General features: G+C 34.4%; 4 protein-coding genes and 2 long non-coding RNA genes across 7 annotated transcripts; 3 read left to right on the forward strand and 3 right to left on the reverse strand.

Annotated features, from left to right (window-relative positions):
- Nucleotides 1–297: 297 nt before the first annotated feature.
- On the reverse strand, nucleotides 298–3,695 carry LOC114875020 (dynein regulatory complex protein 1). Its single transcript, XM_029184868.2, has 10 exons — nucleotides 3,329–3,695; nucleotides 3,130–3,238; nucleotides 2,642–2,992; nucleotides 2,179–2,576; nucleotides 1,866–2,082; nucleotides 1,680–1,806; nucleotides 1,381–1,595; nucleotides 1,172–1,314; nucleotides 861–1,087; nucleotides 298–744 (listed from the first exon to the last, which is right to left on the reverse strand). Exons 1-10 carry the CDS (start codon nucleotides 3,460–3,462, stop codon nucleotides 332–334), a joined length of 2,334 nt encoding a protein of 777 aa, XP_029040701.2. The 5' UTR covers nucleotides 3,463–3,695; the 3' UTR covers nucleotides 298–331.
- On the forward strand, nucleotides 745–1,441 carry LOC123988349. The gene is made up of 3 exons (XR_006829948.1): nucleotides 745–833; nucleotides 921–1,076; nucleotides 1,150–1,441. It is a non-coding gene; the product is annotated as an uncharacterized LOC123988349 (long non-coding RNA).
- Nucleotides 3,696–11,878: 8,183 nt separating the features above from the next.
- LOC114880892 lies at nucleotides 11,879–13,019 on the reverse strand. The gene is made up of 4 exons (XM_029197379.1): nucleotides 12,923–13,019; nucleotides 12,526–12,698; nucleotides 12,039–12,188; nucleotides 11,879–11,917 (listed from the first exon to the last, which is right to left on the reverse strand). Exons 1-3 carry the CDS (start codon nucleotides 12,960–12,962, stop codon nucleotides 12,042–12,044), a joined length of 360 nt encoding a protein of 119 aa, XP_029053212.1. The 5' UTR covers nucleotides 12,963–13,019; the 3' UTR covers nucleotides 11,879–11,917; nucleotides 12,039–12,041.
- A 373-nt stretch (nucleotides 13,020–13,392) lies between these two features.
- LOC114880908 (thioredoxin domain-containing protein 17-like) lies at nucleotides 13,393–14,462 on the forward strand. Its single transcript, XM_029197401.2, has 3 exons — nucleotides 13,393–13,702; nucleotides 13,853–13,934; nucleotides 13,990–14,462. The coding sequence occupies exons 1-3, from the start codon at nucleotides 13,561–13,563 to the stop codon at nucleotides 14,141–14,143; spliced, it is 378 nt and encodes a 125-aa protein (XP_029053234.1). The 5' UTR covers nucleotides 13,393–13,560; the 3' UTR covers nucleotides 14,144–14,462.
- Nucleotides 14,194–25,126, reverse strand: LOC114880906 (SEC14-like protein 2). Of its 2 annotated transcripts, XM_046288254.1 has the most exons (17): nucleotides 25,034–25,126; nucleotides 24,382–24,962; nucleotides 24,223–24,295; nucleotides 22,741–23,006; nucleotides 22,395–22,634; nucleotides 21,876–22,320; nucleotides 21,007–21,231; nucleotides 17,798–17,867; nucleotides 16,865–16,908; nucleotides 15,891–16,008; nucleotides 15,610–15,819; nucleotides 15,422–15,502; nucleotides 15,150–15,349; nucleotides 14,940–15,082; nucleotides 14,729–14,880; nucleotides 14,515–14,663; nucleotides 14,194–14,367 (listed from the first exon to the last, which is right to left on the reverse strand). In XM_046288254.1, exons 7-16 carry the CDS (start codon nucleotides 21,055–21,057, stop codon nucleotides 14,551–14,553), a joined length of 1,182 nt encoding a protein of 393 aa, XP_046144210.1. In that variant the 5' UTR covers nucleotides 21,058–21,231; nucleotides 21,876–22,320; nucleotides 22,395–22,634; nucleotides 22,741–23,006; nucleotides 24,223–24,295; nucleotides 24,382–24,962; nucleotides 25,034–25,126; the 3' UTR covers nucleotides 14,194–14,367; nucleotides 14,515–14,550. The 2 variants fall into 2 exon arrangements, with proteins under 2 accessions (XP_046144210.1, XP_046144209.1); XM_046288253.1 differs by having other exon boundaries at nucleotides 14,194–14,663; nucleotides 22,436–22,634.
- LOC123988383 lies at nucleotides 15,837–16,949 on the forward strand. Its single transcript, XR_006829970.1, has 2 exons — nucleotides 15,837–15,929; nucleotides 16,006–16,949. It is a non-coding gene; the product is annotated as an uncharacterized LOC123988383 (long non-coding RNA).
- Nucleotides 25,127–25,161: the final 35 nt, after the last annotated feature.

Consider the following 25,161-nt stretch of genomic DNA (forward strand, 5'->3'; position numbering starts at 1 on the left):
ATTTGATTAAAGGTACTGAATCCTCTAGGTATACACGTAATACCACTTGTAATCTTTGTTCATAAAACACGCATCGTTTACTCGGTTTGTTAAAGTATACACCTTATTCTTGGCGCTAGTTATTTATAATGTAATATGAATGAAGTAAACAGGCCATTAATATTAGTTAAAATAGTGCAAGAAGGCACTGATATTGTATGAATGTATATATGTCCATTTAAAAGTTAATGGAAAAATATATAATGTTGTAATTCTGAATAAATTACGACTCCGTGAACCTTGTAATTTATATCAAGATTTCCATATCATTTTCAATTTATTTTCAAATTTTTTATTCATCATTCAATGCCATCTCTGTCTCGTATTTCTCTAATAATCGACGCAATTCTGAATTTTGTCTCCGCAAAGATTCAGTTTCAACATTTAATTCATGTCTCTCTTTTAATATATCATAATACTTTTTAAGACCAACAAGTAAATTGTCCCATAATCTTTCTCTGTCCTCCGAAAACATATCTCTATATCGGCTCCAAAATATTATTATATCCTCGTCCGTTATGTTTCTCGATACCGTTTCTTTTTCTTTTAATATTTTAGAATCGTCAGACGAGGCTGAGGCTTCATCTTGTTTAACGAATTCGTATCTTTCCACGAAATCTTTTAACGCGTTCGAAACGAATTCGGTTTCAATTACCAACAAGTGACCTTTGTCGCAAACTAATTGCCGTTTTGGTTGACCACTTGCTGAAAACACAGTATAAAAGTAATAAATCAACATGATTAAACCGCTATATTTTCTCTGCATTTTCAGAAAAAATAATATTGTTATTCATGTAAGTATATTAATCTTTGTCACATACCATCAATGACTTCTACAACACCTTCACCCACACAAGTTGACACAATTTGTCCATTTTCAGGAAGTGTTTCGGTCGACGACGAAGACTCTGGAGTACAACTGCTTGTAACAATTGTGTTATCATCATTCTGTAATTTATCACAACAAAATGCACCTTCCATAGCCGCCACCAGTTTACCTTCTTCCTCGTTAAGTTCGGTGCTGCCGCAAACATCAGGTAACGTACTCCTAAAGATTTTATGTTTATTAATAATGTTGCAATTTAAATGAAGCTGATACATCTCTTCTAGGGTAGATATTTTACACACTCACGTGGACGATGAACTTTCTGTGGTTTCACTGGATACTCCACAAACCCTTGGTATACTTTTGGCTGTGCAAGTAGGACAGTGTGCATATGGTAAAAAGAAATTCAACAAAAATTGAAGTTGTTGCTCAGATGTAATTTTCAATGCCTGAAAATAGAAATCTTTTCATATTTTATCTAAAAACATTATAATTACTTGTTCAAGGAGAATTACATCAAATATTTTGTCCAATCGAATTAGTAACTTATCGTCTTCCGTGTAATCAGAAAGTAGATCTTTTAAAGTATACTCAATGATATAGTCACAATGATTGGAAATTAATTTAGCAATATGATTCAGTAGACTTCGCTCTAAATTGATTTCTTCCAGAGTGATTGGTGGCTTGTACGACTTAGAAATCATTTTCCTCTTCTTGGCTTCTTCTTTCTCTTGAATAGAAAATTATATTGTTTATCTAGTATACATATTTTACAAGAAAGTTTGTATATAAGCATCGTTTTACAAAATATTACTCTGTTTTATGGCGCACATCGCTCCACAGTACGATATCAAATCTTCTTTCTTTAACAATTGTTCTTCCGGTGGTTGCCATTCCACTCCCAGTAACTGTTCGTGTATGATTCTATCTGCTGATAAAATCTAAAATACACTAATTAAAAAGGAACGATCTTCGTTACATACACGTCGTTAGTTGTTACCTTGTCGACTAATTGATTCGCGGTTTCGATATTTAGATCCCAGATTTGCATATACTTTGTATCGTTTATGGTTGCAAGCTGATCAGACTTCTCTTCTAACTCTTGTATAGCCTTGTGTACTTTCAATATCTGATTAGTGAGCTTCTGGATCTCCAACCTTGTGGATTCTTCCAAGCCCGCGTACGTTTTCTTTAAATCATTTAATACATCCTGAAGTCTGGAATAAATATTATCGTTACTGTGTAGTCAATATGTTAAATAATTGTTATACTGTAGACTAATAAGCATTAAATTAATATGTAATGTTATAGACTTATTAATTCTTCGTTTCTGCTGATTCTTCACAATTAGATTCTCTTCTTCCCGACGCTTCAACACAGTGTAATTATAATCCAACTTCTCAACGTTCATTAAACACGCAGTCTTCATAGTTTGAATCTGTTGCTGAAGATTTTGTATTTCCATTTCGAACGAAATCTTTTGTTTCCTGTATTCCTCTTGGTGTTCTATGATCGCTTTCTTCATAGCTTCTTCGTACTCGCGCGTTATCTCCTTTTTCTCTTCCCTCGCTTCAACCGTGTCGTCTTGAAGCTTTTTGTACAAAGTTTCCCATTTTTCAGTGGAGGCTTTCAGAGCTATCTTGCGCTCCGAATCGATTACATTTTCGATCAAATTTAATTCGTGACGATATGCTTTAGCCATTGTACGCGCCTGTACGAAATTACATTATTAAGCAGGTAAACGAATAAATGGAAAAAGAAATGTTCTATACTAACTTGATTTTCCATTCTTTCTATAAGCAAATCAATATCCGCGTTCTGATTCTTCACGTCCTCTTCATATTTTAAATCTGCATTCTCCAATTCTTGCTTCAATTGCGCGATTAAGGCATCTTTTTTCTCAAGGATTTCACTGCACTTTACGTTTTGAGCCTCCAGTTCATTATGAATGTCTAATGGGTCCTTAGATGCAACAATACTGGGCCATTTTTCAGTAATCTCGCGATATTTCTGCATGCAATTTTTGTCCTCCTCTTCGAGTATTTTTAACAATCTTTCTCTTGTTTCTTTCATTTCCTTTCTTCTTTGCAACTCTTTTGCATCACATGCTACCCTTACACCACAAACCTGTAAATATGTTGCAGTTATGCATAGATTTAAGAACAATATGTATACTTTATGATAATATATTGGAAACTATTATTTTAAGGAAAATATTAATAATATCCGGTGTAATTTGTTTAAACCATTCAAATTGCACCTACAACTTCATCTCCTTCTGAAGCCAGTTGTTCTAAAGCTTCTATACCATCAAGGATTTGCTTTTCAATAGGGGTTTCTTCTATAATTTCTTCATCATGAGCCTTAGTTTTTCTAAAAGTCGAATATTTAAAAATTTTCATATAAAATATTATTACGCATTCAACTTTAAATCTGGCATCGCAAAATAACTTGTTTCCGTACCTAATTTGCGCTTCTCGACGTCGATTAATTCGAAGTCTACGAGCCAATTTCCGCTCATTTGGATCAGAAGATAAAATAGATGGTTCTTCATCTTCTAATTCTGTAGTTTCTGAATAAGCTTTCCTCGGTATCATCTTTGTAGAAATATATATGTATCAAATGTGGGAGTAAAATTAAAACTGCGATTGTATTTCAAAGGTGAACGTATATTTGTTCCAAAGGGGTTAAACATCATCATAGCAACCACGTGTGTCCAGGCACAGCCAAACTGAAGGGTTGTACAGACCCCTCGTCTGTTTTGTATCATCCTACTGTATCGATTAGGAATAATATCACACCAAAGCGTAATTGGTGATAGAAATTTAAATAAAACCACTAACAAGCATTTTAAATAATTAAGACAACGCGATAAGGGGTCCCTTGGTATGTGATGGTTTTCAAACTTATCTAATCAAAGAGTAATATATTAGAATAAGATATTTTTATAATAATATAAAGCTTTTTATTTGGAATTTATTATCAGGTTTTATTTAAAAACAAAAAAAGACTATTTCAGTGTTCACAAAATGCAATTTTTTAGATTATCGATTTTTAAGGCCATGCAAGCGTCGAGATCGAAATCCGAATTTCGCGTCGGTAAAAGAGCCCACGTTTGATCGAAAATTAAGCTGAACAGAAACTGATTTAAGCGCCACTTTATTTATAGCGGCATGCATTCATTATTATTAATTTTCTTTTCGTAAAATTGTATTTGCAATGTGGTACACTTCAGAATCTCAAAGGCATAATTCCTGAAAAAAATATAACAGAGATTAAATAGAAAAAAAAACATAAATTTCGCAGCCAATTCGCTCGTATTATTTGCTGCATAATTAGTAAATGTACCATAGAAATAATGGTACAGTTATTAATTAGTCATCAAATAATAACGATTGCCCAGGTCTCACCACGGGGAGGTTGCTGCGGGTGGAGACCCGCCCTACCTCATCCCATCCACCCTCCATTTATGCAAATTTTTATTTTTATTCAATAACATCATCCTCTTGATGCACATTTGCAAAACGTTTTTGACTGTTGTGCAAATGAACAATAAAAGGAGCATTATTTTTATTCACTACCTACCTATCTACTTATCTATACATATATTTACGTAGATTTTTGCTTTTCATTCCTATCGCAACATTTTTTAATCTTGATTTTAATTACAGATCTGTAATTAATAAATATGCAATTGCATATTTGTCCTACATATTTATACTACTAAGAATAGCTACCTATACGAGCGCTCGTAATTATATTAAAAATTCGCTTAAATCTAACGCTTCCTAATTAAACACTGCAGTGTTTGACGATTATATCTTAATGACCATATACATAAATAAGTCCAATGAATTTGTTGATTTTGTTGTTCTCACCAGAATACTTCCTGAAATAAAACTGAAAAGGATTAAACATAATTTAAGAAAATAATGAGGCTCATGTAGCCTTAATCATAAATTTACGACCTGCCAGAAACAAATAGAAAAGGATTAAATACAATTTTAGAAAATAGTACGGTTCAAATATTACCACTTATAAGAATCATTTTTCCTTTTCAATTATTTTCACCTTGTTTTACTTAATTGGATACATTGAATTCCATTTATGGACGCTAGATTTTATATTACATTTCTTCCAGTCTATTATCCGATATTATTAATTCACACTTCCTATAAAGATATTTCTCTGCAACAGAAACTCATTAATCGAATTCATACAAAGAAAAAAAAATGTAATAGCTGAAAAGAAGATACATTAGTAACAATAAAATTTCCCAAAAATCAAAGTAATGGTTAATGAGTCATTTCCGAATAAGAAAACATCAATTAGACACAAAATATGAATTAAAAACGAATTTCAGTACCAAAATAAAAGCAGAAAAAGATTTATAAAAAAAATTGTTATTAAGTAAGTGATTTCAGTTAGAAACATTAATTATTTCATTTTATGGTATAATATTTAACATTAGTTCATTTAGTAACTAATAATATATAATATTTTAATTGAAACAACTGTCTTTTACTGCAATATACGTAAGTACAACCATGATTCTACTTGACTTTATTGCATTATATTATTCAATACATCTTTCAATGCAAATTTATTGTAAATGGAAAAACTGAAAAGAAAATCACGAGTGGACTTTGCTTCTGTGGAAAAGAATTTGAAAATTTATAAAAGTAATTTAATTAGCTTCTCCGTAAGCTTGAAAAAAACATCGCGATCAAAAATTAAAACTAAACAACTCGAACAACAATTATCCACTACTTTTGTTTAAATAAAGTAAAATTAAAATAATAAGCTATCTCGAATGAACAAATATTCCTTGAAATAATTTATCACCAATCACAAAATAAAATGAATTTCCGTTTTAAATACAACTTCGAATAAAGTTCTATTTCAAACTTCATCGTATTTAATAATATTCTGGAAACAATAAATTCATATATTATTTAACAGTATTTCCGACAACCGAATGCTCAAAATTTTCAAAATTAAGAAAAGGGAAGAAAAAAGAATGGGGGGGCAGTGGGAGGAAGCGTACAGGGGAACCTGAAAAGAAAAGTTTGACTGCCCATAAGAGCAATCCCTAAGCAAACCCTATAAAACAAACCGAAATCACACGCAACACTAATTTCAAAATTGCAAACATTCTGAACTATGACAAAACATCGGCTGGCAACGAAGGGTCTCACGCCCCCTAGTTCATACGCCAGACGCTACATACCACCCACCCCGCCTGGACGTCGTAACGCCAGGACAGAGTGCACCCCTTCGCTAAGGACGCTACCCCCCCGTCCAACACGTTGCATCCAACGGTGTCAGATTGACGGACGCCCATAGTATAGACAAAAGGACTTCAGTTTAGAATATGGTAACATATTTTCATATGTTCCGTATTCTAAAACTGCGCCTGCAAAGGCCTAGTAATGCATGGGTTTGTCTCCCATGAGATGGTGTTCACGGTCTTAGGCCGCGGAATCCTTAAAAGGACTCCCACCGAATGTGAGTCATAGTTACTTCCACTAATTTAATAACAATCGCGAATTCATTCGCAACACTAATTTCATTAATTATATAATATGTACAAATTCACGCGTACGCGTGAAGGCTGCTTCAGTATGCGCAACGCTAAGCTGAAAAAAAGAAGAAAAGAAAAAACGCGAACTGTAACGCAACACTACTCAAATCTACCGAATTTTGTAAGACGCAACACTAATCTAAAAAAAAGGGGTACAGCCAATCCAAGGCTGTACCACGGCAGCTGGTCCATAGCTGCCTTATGGACCATGGCAACTCCACTGGATCGTTTTTGGGCATTTCTAATGCAAAACGCGAATATTCATTACCGCAACACTAATTAGCAGGGAACTCTATAAACTAATGCAAAGCAATCGCGTATTTATAAGTAGCAACACTGGGAAACAATCGCGGTAATGTCATTCGCAACGCTATCTTTGACAGACATGCAATTAAAATGGAGAAAAGGGGGATTCTCAAACCGTGAATTTTTTACTCGCAACACTAATTTCATTAATTATATAATATGTACAAAAGCGTACGCGTGAAGGCTGCTCCATTATGCGCAACGCTAAGCTGAAAAAAAGAAGAAAAGAAAAAACGCGAACTGTAACGCAACACTACTCAAATCTACCGAATTTTGTAAGACGCAACACTAATCTAAAAAAGGGGACAGCCAATCCAAGGCTGTAACACGGCAGCTGGTCCATAGCTGCCTTATGGATTATGGCAACTCCACTGGATCGTTTTTGGGCATTTCATCATATATCGCAACTCTAATGCAAAACGCGAATATTCATTACCGCAACACTAATTAGCAGGGAACTCTATAAACTAATGCAAAGCAATCGCGTATTTATAAGTCGCAACACTGGGAAACAATCGCGCTAATGTCATTCGCAACGCTATTTTTAACAGACATGCAATTAAAATGCAAAATAAGGGGATTCTCAAACCGTGAATCTTTTACTCGCAACATTAAAGCAATGATCATTAAAAAGCAAAACTCTCAAAAATCTTAAAGCAATCAACATTGAAAAGTTAAATTCTATTTTAAAGCAATGCAAGAAAGAAACGCGATATTTAAAGTTCGCAACACTAAATAAAAATCGCGATAATCATGCATACGCAACATTAAATTGAACTGTGATCGATGTTCATTCGCAACACTAAATTGAACCGTGGTCAATATTCGCAACACTAAATTAAAAACGCGATTTGCCCAAAATCATGGGGGTCACGGGCCCCCTCTTGTCCTGAAATTACAAAAACTACAACTACAGGCAAGCACAGTGACAAAGTAGTAACGATAATGATTTCCCATCCTTTTTTGCAAAAGGATGCAAAATCATTAGTAGTTCCCCTCTTGAAAGACAGTTTGTCGGGGCGCTTCGGCATATAGCCTTTTCTTTCTTCGGGCGGTCCACCCACCTGAAACTTATATCTAAAACTCGAGACTTGCAAATTCGCAAAACATAAAAAAACAATCAACAAAAAGGAAAAATCGCGAAATTCTAATTGACACGTGGACGAAAAAGGACTTTATACGTATAAGTCGTTGTTCGTGCACACGTGCCGTGCTCGAGCAGAACTTGTGCGTTTCGTGCCATCGCGATCGCGTATGACGACTTATGAAGTCGCCAAAAATTTGAAAAATTGTACAGATAGATCAAAGGCGAACGACATACTCCATTCGTATCGATCGTATCGTCAATTCTTCAAATATATTCCAGGTACAGGTTGATCACGCGAAATCGCGCCTACCCGACCAAGAGACTGTGACAACCTGTCCCGGCCCTACCTACTTACAATCAATCACACACACCAGAAGGTATACTACCTACTTACCTAACGCTATATTTAAAAAAGGCAAAATCACATTCTCACAAAAATTCATTCCACGACCCCCATACACTCCACCCGGGCGCAAAAGCCTAAACTAGGGAGAACGTCCCGGGACGCCTCCGTCACCCGAGTTTCATCTCACATCACACTCTACGGTACGTACCATTTTTCACTGAAATCGTCTGGCAAGGCTAGCAATCATTGCGTATAATGATAATTACAAAATTTAATTAATTACTTTGATATAGAATATATTTCATAATAATGGTAATAATGATGGTAATAGTAATGGTAATAATACTATTTGGTTTGTATGTTTATTGTACATCTTATTGAATAAAATATTATTTCAAATTAAAAGTTAAGTGAAAAAGTTATTAAACCGACGCAATCCCACAGCCTAAAAACACACACACCATATATGGAAATTACGTCGTGCACGATATACTAACACAATGCCAGCCGCTTATTAATTATTATTCTTATGAACTAGGTCATCGTGCCCATTGCCTCTACCCATCCAAGTAGCACCTGGGCACGTGAATGGGCTTTGGCAATAAACACGGAAGGGGTTAAACCTGAAAATCCTGATCTACAAACATGATTGATTAGTACATAAACATCTAACGGGCTAATATTTCACTATTTTAATTTAATAAAAGTGACTCGACTTTGTAAATATAAAGCTTTAAGAACAAATAAAAACTGAAAAACAAAATAGAGCAACTATGACGCAAACATGGTGCACTGCTAATATCAGCTGGCAACGAAGGGTCTCACGCCCCCTAGTCTTACGCCAGACGCTACATACCACCCACCCCGCCTGGACGTCGTAACGCCAGGACAGAGTGCACCCCTTCGCTAAGAGCGCTACCCGCCCGTCCAACACGTTGCATCCAACGGTGTCAGATTGACGGACGCCCATAGTATAGACAAAAGGACTGCAGTTTAGAATATGGTTACATATTTTCATATGTTCCGTATTCTAAAACTGCGCCTGCAAAGGCCTAGTAATGCATGGGTTTGTCTCCCATGAGATGGTGTTCACGGTCTCAGGCCGCGGAATCCTTGTAACTAATTTCATTAATTAAATAATACATAGGATTGAGATTAAAAACCAAAAGGATTCCCACCGAATACTAGTCAGTGCATCGTCATATTTACTCCCGCGCTGGAAATTTTTCGCAACACTAATTTAAGAAATGCAAAATTCTAATAAAAAAGAATTTAATGTCTCTAATTAAGAATTCTTTGTAGTGAAAAAAGAATTTATTCTGAAAGTTAATAAAACATCCTCGGGCGACTCCCTCCTCAGAGTGAATTTTCAAGAATACGCAAAATGTGTTGAAATAGATCACTCTGACTTGGAAATCTACCCGTCACGAATTGTCTTCTTGCACATAAATTGTTCAATTTTTCATGAACGTGTAACTGATCTTTACTACACGTAAGAAATTCTCAAATTATATTTGAATTTACAATGTATAAATTGTAATTAAATCAATGTAATAGCATCATTAATATGTATATCCAGTATACATATTACATAATACTATCAATATTATATTGCTTTGAACCTTCGCAATAACTAAGTCAGACAAACTAAATAAAATTGTTTCGGTAGTAAAATATTTCATATTCCACATTTAAAAACATTTAAAAATATTCATATATTTCAAAAATATCTATTGGAATATGTAGAATTGAAATTATATTAAAACACGGAGTGCAAGAAGGCCTAGCCTGAACTAAATGAAATAAAACACAATAAACATGTTACTCCTCATGAGTATAATCATACCCATGGTCACTGTGCTAGCAAACTACGTATACAACCAGTTACCCGTGTCGATTCGGACCATTCGTCCTACGACATGATTGGGCACCGGAGGAACCATAAAACATGCGACTCACCGTTCGCAGATATACTCTTCTTCCGACAGTCAAGTAGGAGGATGGACAACACCAAGTAGGAGGCTGCCTTGTAGGAGAAGATTCATCTGTAACAAAAAAAGAAGAATTACGGTTAATTTTGAAAATTATCAATTCTTATTGTAATAAAATTATATATAAAGTTGGATTTTATAAAATATTAGCATTTAAAAAGAAATCTCAATTATCAAGTGTTGAAATTGTAAATTATTCTATTTTAATAAAAAGCAATTAAGTGACGTACCAAGACGGAAGTCGTGAAGAAAGCCAACATCAGGATACCCAGGAACTCGACAAAATTAAAAAATTCATCTGTAACAAAACAAAAAAAAATTACGATTAATTTTGCAAATTATCAATTTTTATTCTCATAAAATTATATATAAATTTGGATTTTATCAAATATTATCAATGAAAAATAACTCTCAATTATCAAGTGTTGAAATTGTAAATTATTCTACTTGAAATAAAATTAATTAAATAAAGTAATAAGATACTTACACTCTTTCCTTATGGAGCAACGCCCAAGACTCCTCTTCAGTGGTGCTCTGACTCTAATACCGGATATATCGAGCAATTAAAAAAAAAAAATTAAAAATAATGATAAATATATAAAGTACTAGTAACGCGACCGTGAATAATCTCCGGCGAACAATTGAAGTGACTCTACTTTCGCGATGAAAAGAGAAAAATCAGAGCCGCGATGCTCTAGAAAATATTTTATAATACGCAGCAAACACTGACTCTACTTTCGCGTGATTCCTAATCGTACAAACGCAACTCTACTCAGGGTCAGTTCACCCTTGAAAAAACAAAAACATTGGAAGTATGTACGTGCAAACACTGACTCTACCGACCGCCTTGCACGCGGCCACAACAATTCCTGGAAGAAAAGATTAGTGGGGAGGTTTGGGATGGGTGGAAATACATATACAAAATAAACACTCTTCTTATTGAGCTTTCGTTAAGGAATTACTGTTATTATGTGTAAATGGAAATATCCCTGTTCATGAAGTATTCTCAACGAACACGAATATTATTCAAGTTGAACATTGATCTTAGATTATATCGTAATAATGAAATGTTTTCAATACTTGTTGATAATTATTTCAATGAATATTATAAGAATAGAAAATCATTGTTAAATAAATATAATAGACCACCTTATTAAAGTAGAGGATTTCTGTTGTTAAAACTGTAAGCATACTAAAAATTGTTGAAAATTCTATTACGTCCTGATTTATAAATTGTCATAATTCTTTTGAATAAACACAGTCCAATAATTAATCATGCTTAAACAGCATGTGATTGAAAAACGTGATTCTATTTTAATTTAAACTTGCATCGAAAGCTGGATATTATAATATAATTACGATTTGACAAAAATAAATTGTTTAAAATAATTTATAATTGCAGAAGAGAAGCAATTATTTGCAGTAAAAATTGAATTATTTCAATTTTGTTCTAATTGAAAACAAATGTATTAAAATACTAGACGAAATTATTTAATAAAATGAAAAATTAATTATTCTTTTTCTATGAATTAATTAAAGAAAAAAAATGTCTTTAATTTTTTCTTTCTTGACCGTGGTACCAATTAGTTATCAAAAATGCTTACAATTAACAACGACACAATAAAAAAAGTAATAATAAATGTTAATAATTGATTACAATAAAATAAAACAATAAATTCCTACGAAATTCTATTTCAAACCCAGGTGCCATGGCGTCCTATCAATATCCATCAAATATCTGTAACAAATAAGAAATACGAATTTATGTAAATAAAATTTAATCAACAATAATAAAATTAATATTAATAAACGATCAAACTGTAATTTATGCAAAATATTTTAATAAGTACAATGCGTACCTACTACTTATGCGGAAAGATTCTCTCAACACGTCTTATCACTTCGACGTTCGCGAGACAAATGCAGAGACCTTCCTTACCAGCGAAGACCGGTTGGCACCGCTCGGCACTATTCGGCACTTTCCGGTATATTTCGCTGTCGGCCGATACCTAAGCAAGCACACGAACAGGTCTGAACAGAAATAATATTACGATGCTCAAGAAAGAAAGGTTATTAAATTAAAAACAGCAAATTGTGTGAAACAGTACTAAAAACATTCAATAATGTTTAGGAATTTAACGATATAAAAGAGAAAATAATTCAGATTCTGCTGTTCCACTCTCATTGTGCATTCGCGACAAGAGTAAAAATTTTCAACTCGCGCATTTTTGAAGAAAACGTCGAATTAATGTCAAAGATCAAGAATTCAGACTTCTCTTCGATGTTTCTTTCTGTTTTTTGTACTTCTAACACCCGATTCAATATTTGAAGATAATTTAATCTTACCTGTTGCAGACACGTGCCAACGGACGAAGCTTCGAAGAGAACTGATGCACTCCACCACTCTGCGCATCTTACCCTCCATCGACGAATCTGATTGGTCGAAATGGGAAGACGCCATAACGGACGACCAATCATAGCTATTGGTAGAAACTTCGAATTGCTTCGAAACTTTAATACTAAAATAAGGAAAAGTTTCATTGAAAACTATTGACGCCATATTGTAATAAAGTCAAGATTACTTTTTCTCAACTTAAAGCACCAAAATATAGGAAAAAAGTAGATAAAACATAAGATATTAATGGTATTTAATAAATTATCATCATAAAAGCAGAATAAATGAGAAATATGTTATTTTAATTCGTATCTATATCGGCAAATAGAGTATAAATTTCCAGCTTACGCATTTCTGAAGATAATGTGGAAATGATGTCAAAAATCATGACTCCGGTCTTCTCTTCGACTTTGTCTTCTGTTTTTTGTATTTTTGACACCTAATACACAATTTAATATAATATTTTAATACTATTTAAAGCGATGCAAGCGTCGAAACTGCGAATGATCGCGCGGTCGAGCGAAGAAAACGAATGAACTGCACCCTATAGAAATAACGAGGAACTAAATTGGCGCCAATATTCATAATTAATTAATTACTGGCTGGATCCTCACAAAATCTATATTAGAAAGTTTCTCTGGGAATATAGATTAAGAGTCAATCATAAAAGTTTATAAATTGTTTGTCAAAATGATGTTATTAATTTTTCCTTTCACTAATTTTTGGTTCCCTAGAACGAAGTTTGACCGAAATTAATATTAATAACGTATTTACCGTACAGATGGTGAATATACTGTCGTGAGTTGTAATTAATTGAAGGCTCTTATCTGGAGTATTGTTACCTATGACTATTAGTATCTCTTATCTCTTAGGAGGTGTCACCGTTATACAATTGATAAGAATTCATCGTATTCTGTTGTAATCATAGAACAAAAGCTAATAAAATTTGAATTCTACTGTGCAGATTTAGTGAAAATTAATAGAAGATGGTTCTACGTCATCACGTTAAAGGATACGAAAATTTTTTTGAATTTATGAAGAAATTCCAAGCTGATCAATCAGTTTATGTTATTTACACTGGTACAAAACTTCCTAACGGTGATAGCTGGTGTTCAGATTGTGTTGAAGGTATGACTTTTCAATTGTAATCATATTTATATTTCATACATAACCTAATTTGTATACTTTATACCACCTCCCTTAAATAAAAATATATACATACATTAATATACCCATTATAGACATAAATATTAAAAGAGATCTTTATTTTTATTACAGCTAAACCTTTTATAGAAAGAGGATTCAAAAAAGCACCTGAAAACGTACATTTAGTTGAAGTTGAAGTTGGAGATCGTCCCTAGTAAGTGTATCTATAGAATTTATATCAGTATAGACTTTAAATATCTCCATTTCAGTTGGAAGAATCTAAATTGTCCATTTAGAACAAATCCCACTACAAAGTTAAGAGTTTTGCCAACTGTGGCAAAATGGGGTACACAAAAAAGACTAGAAGGTGATCAATGTATGGACCTTGATCTCATTGATATGTTGTTAAATGATGATGATTAAAAATCAGGATGATTAATTCTTCAAGTCCCTTATGATAATCATCACGGTTGAACTTTTTATATTGTAATATTACTTTTTATTATCAGAAACCTTCGTAGGATTTCTTATACTTTTTTTTTTTTCACAAATGTTCCTACCTTTATGGTAAACATATATGTAATTAATTGCAATGCATGTGTAAATATAATGATAGTATTACAGTTACCATAAATGGAACACTACATCTGTAATGAATAAGTCAAATTTATAAAATTTGTAAAAATTTTCTGGAATGATTTTTGATACTTAGGTATAAATACAGAATGTAATAGTAACATAAGACCATCGTTTTCCTTGCATGCTAATTATGCCCTAAGGAATGTATTTCTTACACATTGCTTTTCTCCTCTCCCTGTTTGTTGCTTTTATTAAGAAGTAGCTGGTGTTATTTCTTGGGAAATTGCCGGCGGTATAACTCGTATGGAATAATGAATTTTCTTATTTCTCAGAATGCTGTAACTGTTGTCAAAAACGACGGAATCTGAAAATAATAAAATCATCGATAAATTATGATTAATTTTATCTATATGCACAATCTATACTTACACGTGGCAGGTACTTCACAGGTCAGGATTCCAATTTCTTCTAATTGATGAGCGGCTACACGTTTCATAGGGATAACTTCTTTCTTTGTTCCATTTGTGTCCTTTTTCAAAATACCGAATCTAATATCATGATCCTCGGTTCGAAATTCCCAACTGTGGATGTGTATCAATCAGTAAAACTGAACTCTTATAGAAATATATAATTTATGTACCTTAATAGAGATCCCATTTCAGATGCCGACATATCAAGTTCTAATTTACCACCTTTTCGAATCGTCACTGTTGTATAATTCTGTTTATCCCTATCCGCATTATTGACGTACATTTCTTTTGCAATTTTACCACCAAGGCAGATCTGAATATAATTTAAACTACTGAAGTTAATTTACAAGTTAATTCGGATTTAGAGGAAAAGTCTTTACCTTTGTTCCAAGTTTTGGATTACCATCAGGATCTTTTAAGGTACCTCCAAAGTAAGCAGGTACTTGGTCTTTTGCAATGTTACTAAATATGGCTGATTGCCATTTTGGAGGGTCTGCTTTGTATATTTGAATCTTGGACAATGTGTATTCGTTCATGAATCTTTTGGCAACTGAGAATGCAAAAGCAAACACCTTTGGAGCTGTAAATCAGTGTACACGTTTCAGTTTTATAATCAACAATTTAAATATTTCATATCTATCGCAGAACTTACCATTAATAATGTAACAAGTCTTTAGAATTTCAGGATAATTAGCCTCGTACATTTGAATCAAAGTTATGACAACTTCTCCGGCTGAAAGAAAGAGCAGAGAAAACATTGACCCTCAATTTCAAGGCATTAATTAATTTCATGGACACATAATGACCATTAATCTTCTGTCATTGTCCATAAAATATTACCTGGTCTCCACAGGTACTGCCTTAAATTAAAACCTTGCATGTCAAAGATCACAACTACTTGTCCAGCAGCCGGTCCATGTTTCTCCATCTGTTCCCTGCATAATTCCAGATACTCTTCAAGGCATTTTATGGTAATTCGTATCATGTCTCTTCTTGAAACGACATGTAAAATACCATACATATCAAGTGCATCAAAATACACGACGATTACTGGAACAATATCGTTGATTTAACAAATTATTATTTGAAACTGAAGGTTTTTATTGAAAGATGAATGTTACCAGGAGCTCCATCCTTATCGAAGCCACATAAACCATGAGGTAAATAGTCTTTCAAAATTTGAGGAGGATCCCATTCAGCTAACTTTTCAACTTCCCATTGTTTTCGCCATTCCAGGGACTGCAAATGATAAACAAAGGATGAGCATTTAAACTGAGAATAGTTTCAAGTGAAATTGCGCTCTTAGACTTTTCAGCAACTGTACTTCCATCTAATAAGTTCTATCTACCTGTAAAATCTACACATCATCCAGATAGATATAATCAAAGCGTGAGATGCAATTTCCTTCTTGCTTTCTGAAGAGAAAGGATACAGGCTGAAGTATAATATTTAAAAAGAAAGTATAGAGTGCCCACCTGGTGTACTGAAATTTTTCGTGCTTTTTCAACGGTATTAATGATAGCAATCAATAATGACACGATACAAGCAACCTTACAACATCAATTTAATAATCAAGTTCCTGATTAAGCGAACGCAACCGCTTAATGGAACTAAATAAAAATATTAATATTTATATCTGGACATATCATCAAGATCATAGCTAATGCGTGTACGCAGTGAACGTGTTAATCAGTTCAAAGACCCGATGGAATTAGGAAAGAACGTGTTATCTAGAGCAAGGAAATGAATTCATTTTTCTTGCTGGTCATCGAGCGTGAAAAATACATCAGCAATCAACAGTTTACTACATAGGGCAGATTCGTTAAATTTCCAATTTTTGTAACTTGTTAATTTTCTTCTTTTTTTACATTGACCAATTCTTGCAAATGGAATAGGACATGGAAAAATATGTGAAAGTACAGTGTGAATTCCAATGTGTCCCCGTTTCGAAAGGTTCACCAAGAAGATTTTTTGAAAGCAGAAATGTTGATGTTTACATAGTTCTTGCTTAATGTAAATCATTTTTTAAATCATGAAACGTATACTTAATTGATTATAAAATAAATGGATAATTAACATTTCAATATAAACTTACATCTTGGAGCATCTTCTCCGCTGCTGCTGGATCCCATTTTCTGGCTAAAAATAATAAATTGTTTTGAATTATTTTCCTCTTAAAATATTCACTGGTATTAAATTACGTTTTCGAAACTCTTTATGTTAACTGTTTAAAATGTAAAGTACAAGATTGATGACACTGCCAGTGTGGAAAAATACCAAAACGAATGACTGTTTGTCTTACAACGTCGATTTCGCAATTTGCATTATACAGAATTTCCAAGACTCTGTTTAATCTTGAATTTCATTTTCCTCAAATTTTATTTGAACTTCTTGGAGTCCAACATCAAGTCAAACTCTATCTTGTATCTTTTTAATTACTTTAGTGATAATTACAATGTAAAATAAAAATGCTATTAATACATTGACTCAGTAATTAAAGAAAAAAAAAGTTTAAATGACATTACTAAGTTTGAAGAAAAAGAAGTATGTAAAATATGTAAAATATATAAATTTGCATAAATATCCATAGTCTACTGATAATGTAGTGACAGATATGACATGAAATTGAGATCTTAAATTGATGCTATTTTTAACACTTTGATGATTTCTGTATCCGACAAAAGACTATTCATAGAATTTTTTTTTACATTGATACAAAATTATCAGTGTATTAAATTATGAATTCAAGATACCAGTTATCAAAGTGTTAATTATCAAAACGCAAAAGCACACTGCGGCGGTGAAGGAGTTAACAGAAGAATAAAGAGCTTTGAATCAACGTTAGCGGTGGTCAGTGTCAAGCAATTGAAACGGCTTTTATCGTCATGAAACCGCACCGATTACAATCAAATAAATAGATGTAAACGAGCAACCGCAAGTGCCACGCGGGATAGGTCTCGTGGTGCACACGTTTGATTGAGAAACTCGTGTTGAACAAACAGTTACAACGAATTTCAAGAATTCATACCTCTGAGCCAACGTAGTAGAAAGTGATCATCGTGATGCGGTTGCAGAATGTTTTGAACCAACCGCCTAAACTGAAACCAGAAGTTCCTTTAAATTATTTCGCCTTACATAACTGCACGCATTTCGTCAGATTGACGCAACGTGTGCACTTACAACTCCTTTTTTTTTTGCTATGTTACAGTCACGTTCTACTTCATTTACCGTGACACAAGCGCAGCTAATAAGTAGAAGATTATACTTTCAACTTTCTTTCAAACTTCTGATATTTAGTAGATCTTTTCTAACGCTTCAGCTTTATATCTAACACTATATAACAATTTATATTTAACGCAATTAAACTGAGAAGCCCTCAAATGATTAGTATAATCAATGCTCTGAATATTTATGACAAAATGCATTTACCTCGTCCGAGGGCTCCTTTACAATGTTTCCTATCTATAAATTAGTAAAAGTAAAATGTTTTTCTGAGAAGTGCGATTAGCGCAAAAATGTATTTCTTTCGCATGGTTTACAAAACCGCTTGCAGTTACTTTCACGCAGGTTTTTCAGCGATCAAACCAATCCGGTTACCGACGACCAAAATACTGCCCAACGATATTTTGTTCCTTTTATATCTGGCATATAAAAATTTACTGTGTGTTGTGCCAGACAATTCTGATCGTTATTTATTATCGCTGATTAACATTTTAAAAGCTTTATTTTCAAATAAATTACTATGTTATGCAGTATCAAGAAAAACATTTTCAAATAATAATTTAAAATAAACACTTATACATTTTTTATTCAAAGACGTTTGCAGTTGTTTCTTTTTATAGATATTGTTGCATTGTATAATTCTTTCTTATTTGTTAATCGTTGCAAAAAAACGGAAAGAAAAACTTCAAAGGTGAAAAGATCACAATACACGCAGCGAACCGGTTCTTTTTCCTTAGAATCCTTGCACGAGAAACGGGACGAATCCATCTATCTTTCACAAGCTTATCGCATTTTTATAATTAGTATGTTTATAAAACATCTCCTGTCTTATACTTCCGCATACTAAAGCGAAATTGCTTAATTCCTTGTCGATTTAGATTGATCATTAATTAAGAAGAAAACTTATAATCTGAACAACACTGCTAATTTCATGATTTTTAACTGATATCTATAAACAAATCGAGGTGAAAGTGTAAAGTTTAAAGAACTAAATAAACTTGCTATCGTTAGATGTACACTCATTGCTTGATAGAAATGAAGATCCTTAAACAAGATCCTGAAATATTGTTGATCCTTGAAAACAAAACATCTGTAACTGTATTCGTGGTATCTATTATATTGAGGTACCGGAGCTTATGTATGCGAGAACAGGATATGAATTATCATAACTTTATCATATATTAATTACTTTGTGTTAATCAAAATGTAAATTAATTTACATCACTGATATAATCCCTGAAGTATTAAGTTTATAATTATAATCATATGATAACAATTTCAATTCCTTGAAAAGTGATAGTAATTGTTTCAAACAGAAATGTAAAAAAAAAAGATTTTGGTAATCTTGATTAACAAAAAGTAATTAATATATGATAAAGTTATGATAATTCATATCCTTGTTTGAAACATCACTGGAAATGTAAAAAGAAAGATCTTGAAAATGTTGGTAATCTTGATTAACAAAAAATAAATGATACATGCTAAAATTATGATAATTCATATTCTGTTCTCATATACATAAGCTCCGCTACGTCAATGCAGTTACAGATGTTTTGTTTTCAAGGATCAACAATGTTTCAGGACCTTGAAGATTTTCAAGACTATCGAATTCCAAGAATTTTTAACATCTGTACGGCTCTCAATCATATTTGAATTACTAAGAGATTGACAAGAGAAAGTGTACCAAATCCTCATCATCTTCCTTTTCCCAATGCGTTAAATGTATACGGTGTATCTATGTGCCGTTATTTTAGAACTTTCTTCGAAATCATAGATTATTGAGCAACGTAACATTTTATGATCACACATTTATCAGGCGCAATTCGAAAGCTCGACAGTTCTGATTTACATAGGCCGTTTACAATCGTGCAGATATCGGTTAATAGGCCCGAGAGATGTATGTCAATGTGTGCACGAGTAATCTTCAAGCAGCGTCACGTTTAAACATGTATTGGAAACGGCAAGGGTAAAGAAAGTGCCGTTTTGCTCGCAGGCACCGTTTCTTCTTGATTGCCGAACGAGCATAGCAAAAACACCGTAGGAACCGTGTTTCACGGTGAAACGGTGTTGTTTTAAGTGCAGACAGATGTATAAGTCTAAAAAGGAAGAAAAACGAAAGGTGGTCGGATCTTTTTTTCCTCTTCAGATAAAAGTGATTTTTCATCGGGAGAAATCTTTCGGATAATCGCTCGTTTTCGACGACTAAAAGTCAGCGAAAGGAAGGTTCAGGATGCGTTATGGTACTCTGGCCTCGTTAGTCGATAATCGGTTACATGAAACAGAGAAAGAAAATGATAGACTGCTTTTAAAAAAAAATAGGAATAAGAAGACGAAGAAATGATGTAACTGGAATTATGTTTAAATACAGGAAGGAGAATCGGAATTACTCAGAATCTTGTTCTTTGTATCAATATTCTGATTACCCATAATCTTATTCTTTGTATCAACATTATCTGTGATGTCAACTGGAAATTTCCGCGTTCTTTATATTTAAAATCCATCAACGACAAGTTTTTCCGTTATCATAAACATACACGCTTAGTAACGTTAGTTTGCTTGCGAACAATGGACTCGTGTTTGATTTCTGCAGTTTTGTTCAATTTTCAAACTCACTGCCTTCCTTCGTTTAAAATGACCTCGTAGAACTTGCTGATCGTTGGAATTCTTGCGTGTTGGATTGCCGAGGGAACCGATCATCGTCGTACTTTATTCTCTTTTCTCCTATTGTAAACTTGCAAGCATCATAAAATAATTAAGGCTTCGTTACTCAACAAGCCGCTTAACTCTCTAAGGAGCTATAAGATCAAATGTGTTACCTCGGGTACTAATAGGAAGTGTGATTTCTTCACAATTATTAAATTGAACACTTTCATGTGAAAGCGATTTTTAGAGTCAAATTACAGAAACATTCTCCATAATTGTACCGGATAGCACAGAATTGACCCCGACCTTTCAACCTCGTCCGAGCATTCATTCGAATCACGCATGCTAACAAGGTTGAATACAAAGACTTACTTTCATCAACGCGAATCGTTGATCGTCTTCCAACCTTAACGACTTCGACATTTTTTCAGTTTCCTTAGACGTTGACACTTGCAAAACGCTTGTCTGACTCTTGCTGACAGTCGCTTATTTCGCAGCTCTCGCGCTCGATGAAACGTACTCGATTCGGAACTCCGTCGTCTTTCACGCTCGAGGCACCCTGTGCACCCAACACTTTCATCCACCGTTTTTTGATTCCTACGGATAACGGGCAGATATTAATCACAGGGTACATTAATCGAACTCTCGTTAGCATAATTTAAAAGGGAAATAAAATGTTCCAGTTGTTCTGATCGATTAAGCGGAATAGTTTTACGCGTTACTGTATGGTAATTTGATTCATTATTATGCGAGGCGGGTACTGTTGCATTGTTGCTCATCATGTTTCTGAACGACTCGTTTCTTCGACCCATTAATTATCAGAGATTGAAAGTATGTTATTCTATGTAATAGTAAAATGTCGCTATAAATTAGTTAATTCATTAAGAAAGATAAACAGCGTTACGCGCTCGATATTTGTGATTCGCGCGTATGAAATTACTGTTACGTTAGGAGAATAACCGTGTAGTGTTATCAAGCTAAAATTTACAGCAATCTGTTCCAAAGAGACTAATTTTTCTAATGCAATACCTCTACAATATTAAGTGAAACACTGAAAAAATGATAATTCAATTTCAGTGTCTTACAAAGCTGACAAAAAGAAATATCGTACAGACGTAATCGATGTAATACATATGAATTTTAACTCTCTCCGCGCGCAGCGTGTTGCAATCAAACAAATTCCCTTCAACCGGTTCCAGGTCACAACCACTATCAAGTGCATAAGTGAAAAGAAACATTACCAAGTAAATTTGTGTTCTTCCCTGTTCGCCGGATCGATGAGAACTGTCAATGATCTCGTCGTCGCTTGACGTACAATTCGTAACGTTTGAACACATTCGAATGGCGCATCCTATCCTCCTGTTCGTGTTTCGCGGTTGCTGATTTACTCGACGGTGCAACAGGTGTCTCTTGCAGTCGCCAAACCGCGCTCCGATTCGACAGCCTATTCCTAAACTAAAAATGCGAGCCGCGCGTTGATCAGCACCCAAAGAATGGAAACGTTCTGTTTCCGCAGTGTTCTCGATACCGTCGCTACCCGTGCCACGACACCCCACCACTTGTCCCGTTCGTGTCCAGGTTTACAGGTAGGGGAACGGAAATCAATCGAATATCGAGCCGATCGTCCTCGACGGGATGAGCTCCTCTTCTTCCGCCGAATACAGCTTGCACTGGGAACGATGCAGCCTAGAATTGGATAATTTTGAATGCACACGAGTCTGTGAGTAAATCTACGACGCGACGTTGTTTTATAACGTTACCTTCTTCTTTAATAAATCAATAAATTTCCCATGTCTCTTACCCTGTTCCCTGTTTATTGATTTAAGTGTAACCTTTTCGATCGGTATCATTAGATACAAGTTAACTATCCTGATTTCAATGTTTTCATGATGCGTCATATCTTTAAAACGTTGGTAATTTTAAATTCCCGTGTATCCCAGTTTATGTATATAGAACCATATTGCTATTATAAGAAGTATCCTCGCGGGGTGGAGGTGAATCTGAAATCAAACATCGTACCGCCAATTTCAAGATACTAGGCGCGCCATCTGTTAGAGGGTTTAAATATCACGGTAAAAATATTGAGTTGAACCAAGACTGGCTAACCTCTCTGTTAAAGCACCGACGAGAGACTAGTAGTCACTGGTGGAACTGACGAGTTAACCTCGATCGATCTCTCCCATTCGAGTCATCGCACAATTCAGACATGGCAGTGATTACAGATCCAAGTCACTGGACATGGCGTAGAATGACAAGTATTTAGTCGGTTGTCCCGTGAGTGGTTTCTTCGATGTTCAGTTATTATTTCGGTTGATTCGTGTCGATATTTCGAAGAACCAGTGGCTTATGTAGCTATAATCGTCCAGGTGTTCCTGCATCAAAGAATGCAGACCCATTACAAACAATACGTTATCGGCTTTCTCTGCCGGCATAAATATCAAGATACAAATATTCCACACAATCGAATCAATTCGTCGGTTTTCAAGCTACACGATATCTCCTGTTATCGGGAACCTGTCGTGTAAGTAACTTTTTATCATTATACACACCGTTTTCAGTAATAAATTTAAGGATGCTTAGTGCATTTTAATCACTGCCTGATCTGTCTTGACAGTTACTGTCGTTAGAAAAAAACGTGCAGAGAATTTAAATGAAAGATTCTTGTATTTGAAATTGAAAGCATTATTATCATTGGCGGAAATAGGATTTTTAATCAAATCTAGAGTCTTAGAATTTTGAGTAAGGAATCCTGTAACACATTTTTGGCGAGGTTCATGCCCCCTTTGGCCCGTATCTAGTAGGGCCGGCCCTGCGCCTAGGCACACTAGGCGGCCGCCTAGGGTCCACCAAGATCTAGGGCCCCCATAAAACGAATGCAAGAAGAATTTACTTCAATATTACTCGATATAAATGCAAATCTAAATTAGCTTTAATGTTAATTTTATAAATTTTATTTGGGGTATTTTTTTTTATGTCAAGGGGCCTTTTTTCGGAGCTCGCCTCGGATCCCCGAATTCTCAGGGCCGACCCTGATGTCTAGATTACTAAATTATTTCAAATGTGACATATTGACAAATTATTTCCCCTTTCACAATTAATATTATTTTACTGGTTTCGCTAGGTTTACGTCAGCTACTCTCGTTATGTGTTATAATACCTCATGTTTATTCACGAGACTAGTCATGTGCTACTCCATTCAGAAACTCGTTTAGCATAATAAAATGTTAATTCTTTCTGCATTGTTTCAAAACAATTTTGAATAAATATCTAAAAAATTGAGAACATCTTTCCTACGTCCTAGAAATGCTATGACAACGGTATTATTTTTTTTCTGCTATTTTATCTTTGCCGGAAGATAATTATACGAGCGGATGTGTGCACGCTCGTTTATTTCTTCCACGTTTCTAAATAATTCATCACGAAACTATTTTTATCTCGAAATTCGCCGAGCGTAAAATTGTTCGGACGAAGCCGTACCTTCTACGACTTTTAATTACGTAAGGAACCTGTGCCATTAACAATAAGCGAAGAAAATAATTGAGTCAAGGTTTCGCGCGGAAACGAAGCTATGCACGTTTATGTTTATACCTTGAAGCCGATGACCCGAAACACTTGCATTTGGAAAACGATCAACGTATCTCCTCTTCGAGTATCCTTCATGCTGAAATATTAATGCAAATAAATCAAGTTCGTGCGTATAATACTAGTTGCCTGTTTATTGTACTTATTTCATTGCTATATACCTACTTAAATATACGATGCAGTTAATTTTGTATATTGATTGTCGTACACTCCATGGGATCTGTATGTAACTCTTGTAATATAGTACTCCTTTTTATATCTAAAAGAAGATTATTAATTAATTATCCTACAACAAGCTAAAGTAAACTAAAGCGAGATTCCCTATAGAGTCAACCCTTTTTCGCCCATTTCAGACCTGAAGTGGCAAAAAAGAAAATTCGGTTATTCGTTGAAATTTTGACCCACTAAAGAAATTTTTCTCAAAAGTGACAGAAAATCTAAATGCTATAGCCTCCTTCTCAAGATTGAAAATCTTAAATACGGGTTGACTAATAAATGTAAATTGGAATGAATATTTGACATCGACCGTCAGTGATAAGTTTCCCAGGGGGAAAGTATGGTTTTTGGGAAAACCAACGTTGGGAAACGCTGATTTGATAGAAGCCAGGAAAGTCTGGCACCTTTCTCTTCATCTCTGTCGAACAGGACAGTACTCCACGTTACAATACCGCGTCAAGTACAATAAAGCTTTCGTTCTTCACAAATTTCTACGCTGATTCCGCTACCAAAGGGTACGTCCATGTTCGCTGTGGACAGATGAGAATCTAAATCGAGGACAATAAATATCGTTTGCGAGAACGAACGTTGATAGACTCACGGCGCCGCACGCGCGTCCAGTTTTCTTGTATTGTTGTCGTCGTCCCTGCCAAGAAGCAGGAATTTTCGTTCGCACGCTTCAGTTTCGTTAACCGTGAATTTCTGGCGGGACGTCTTATCACCGTCTGG

Source organism: Osmia bicornis, chromosome 12 (assembly GCF_907164935.1).
Source record: "Osmia bicornis bicornis chromosome 12, iOsmBic2.1, whole genome shotgun sequence".
Classification (NCBI taxonomy): Eukaryota; Metazoa; Arthropoda; class Insecta; order Hymenoptera; family Megachilidae; genus Osmia; species Osmia bicornis.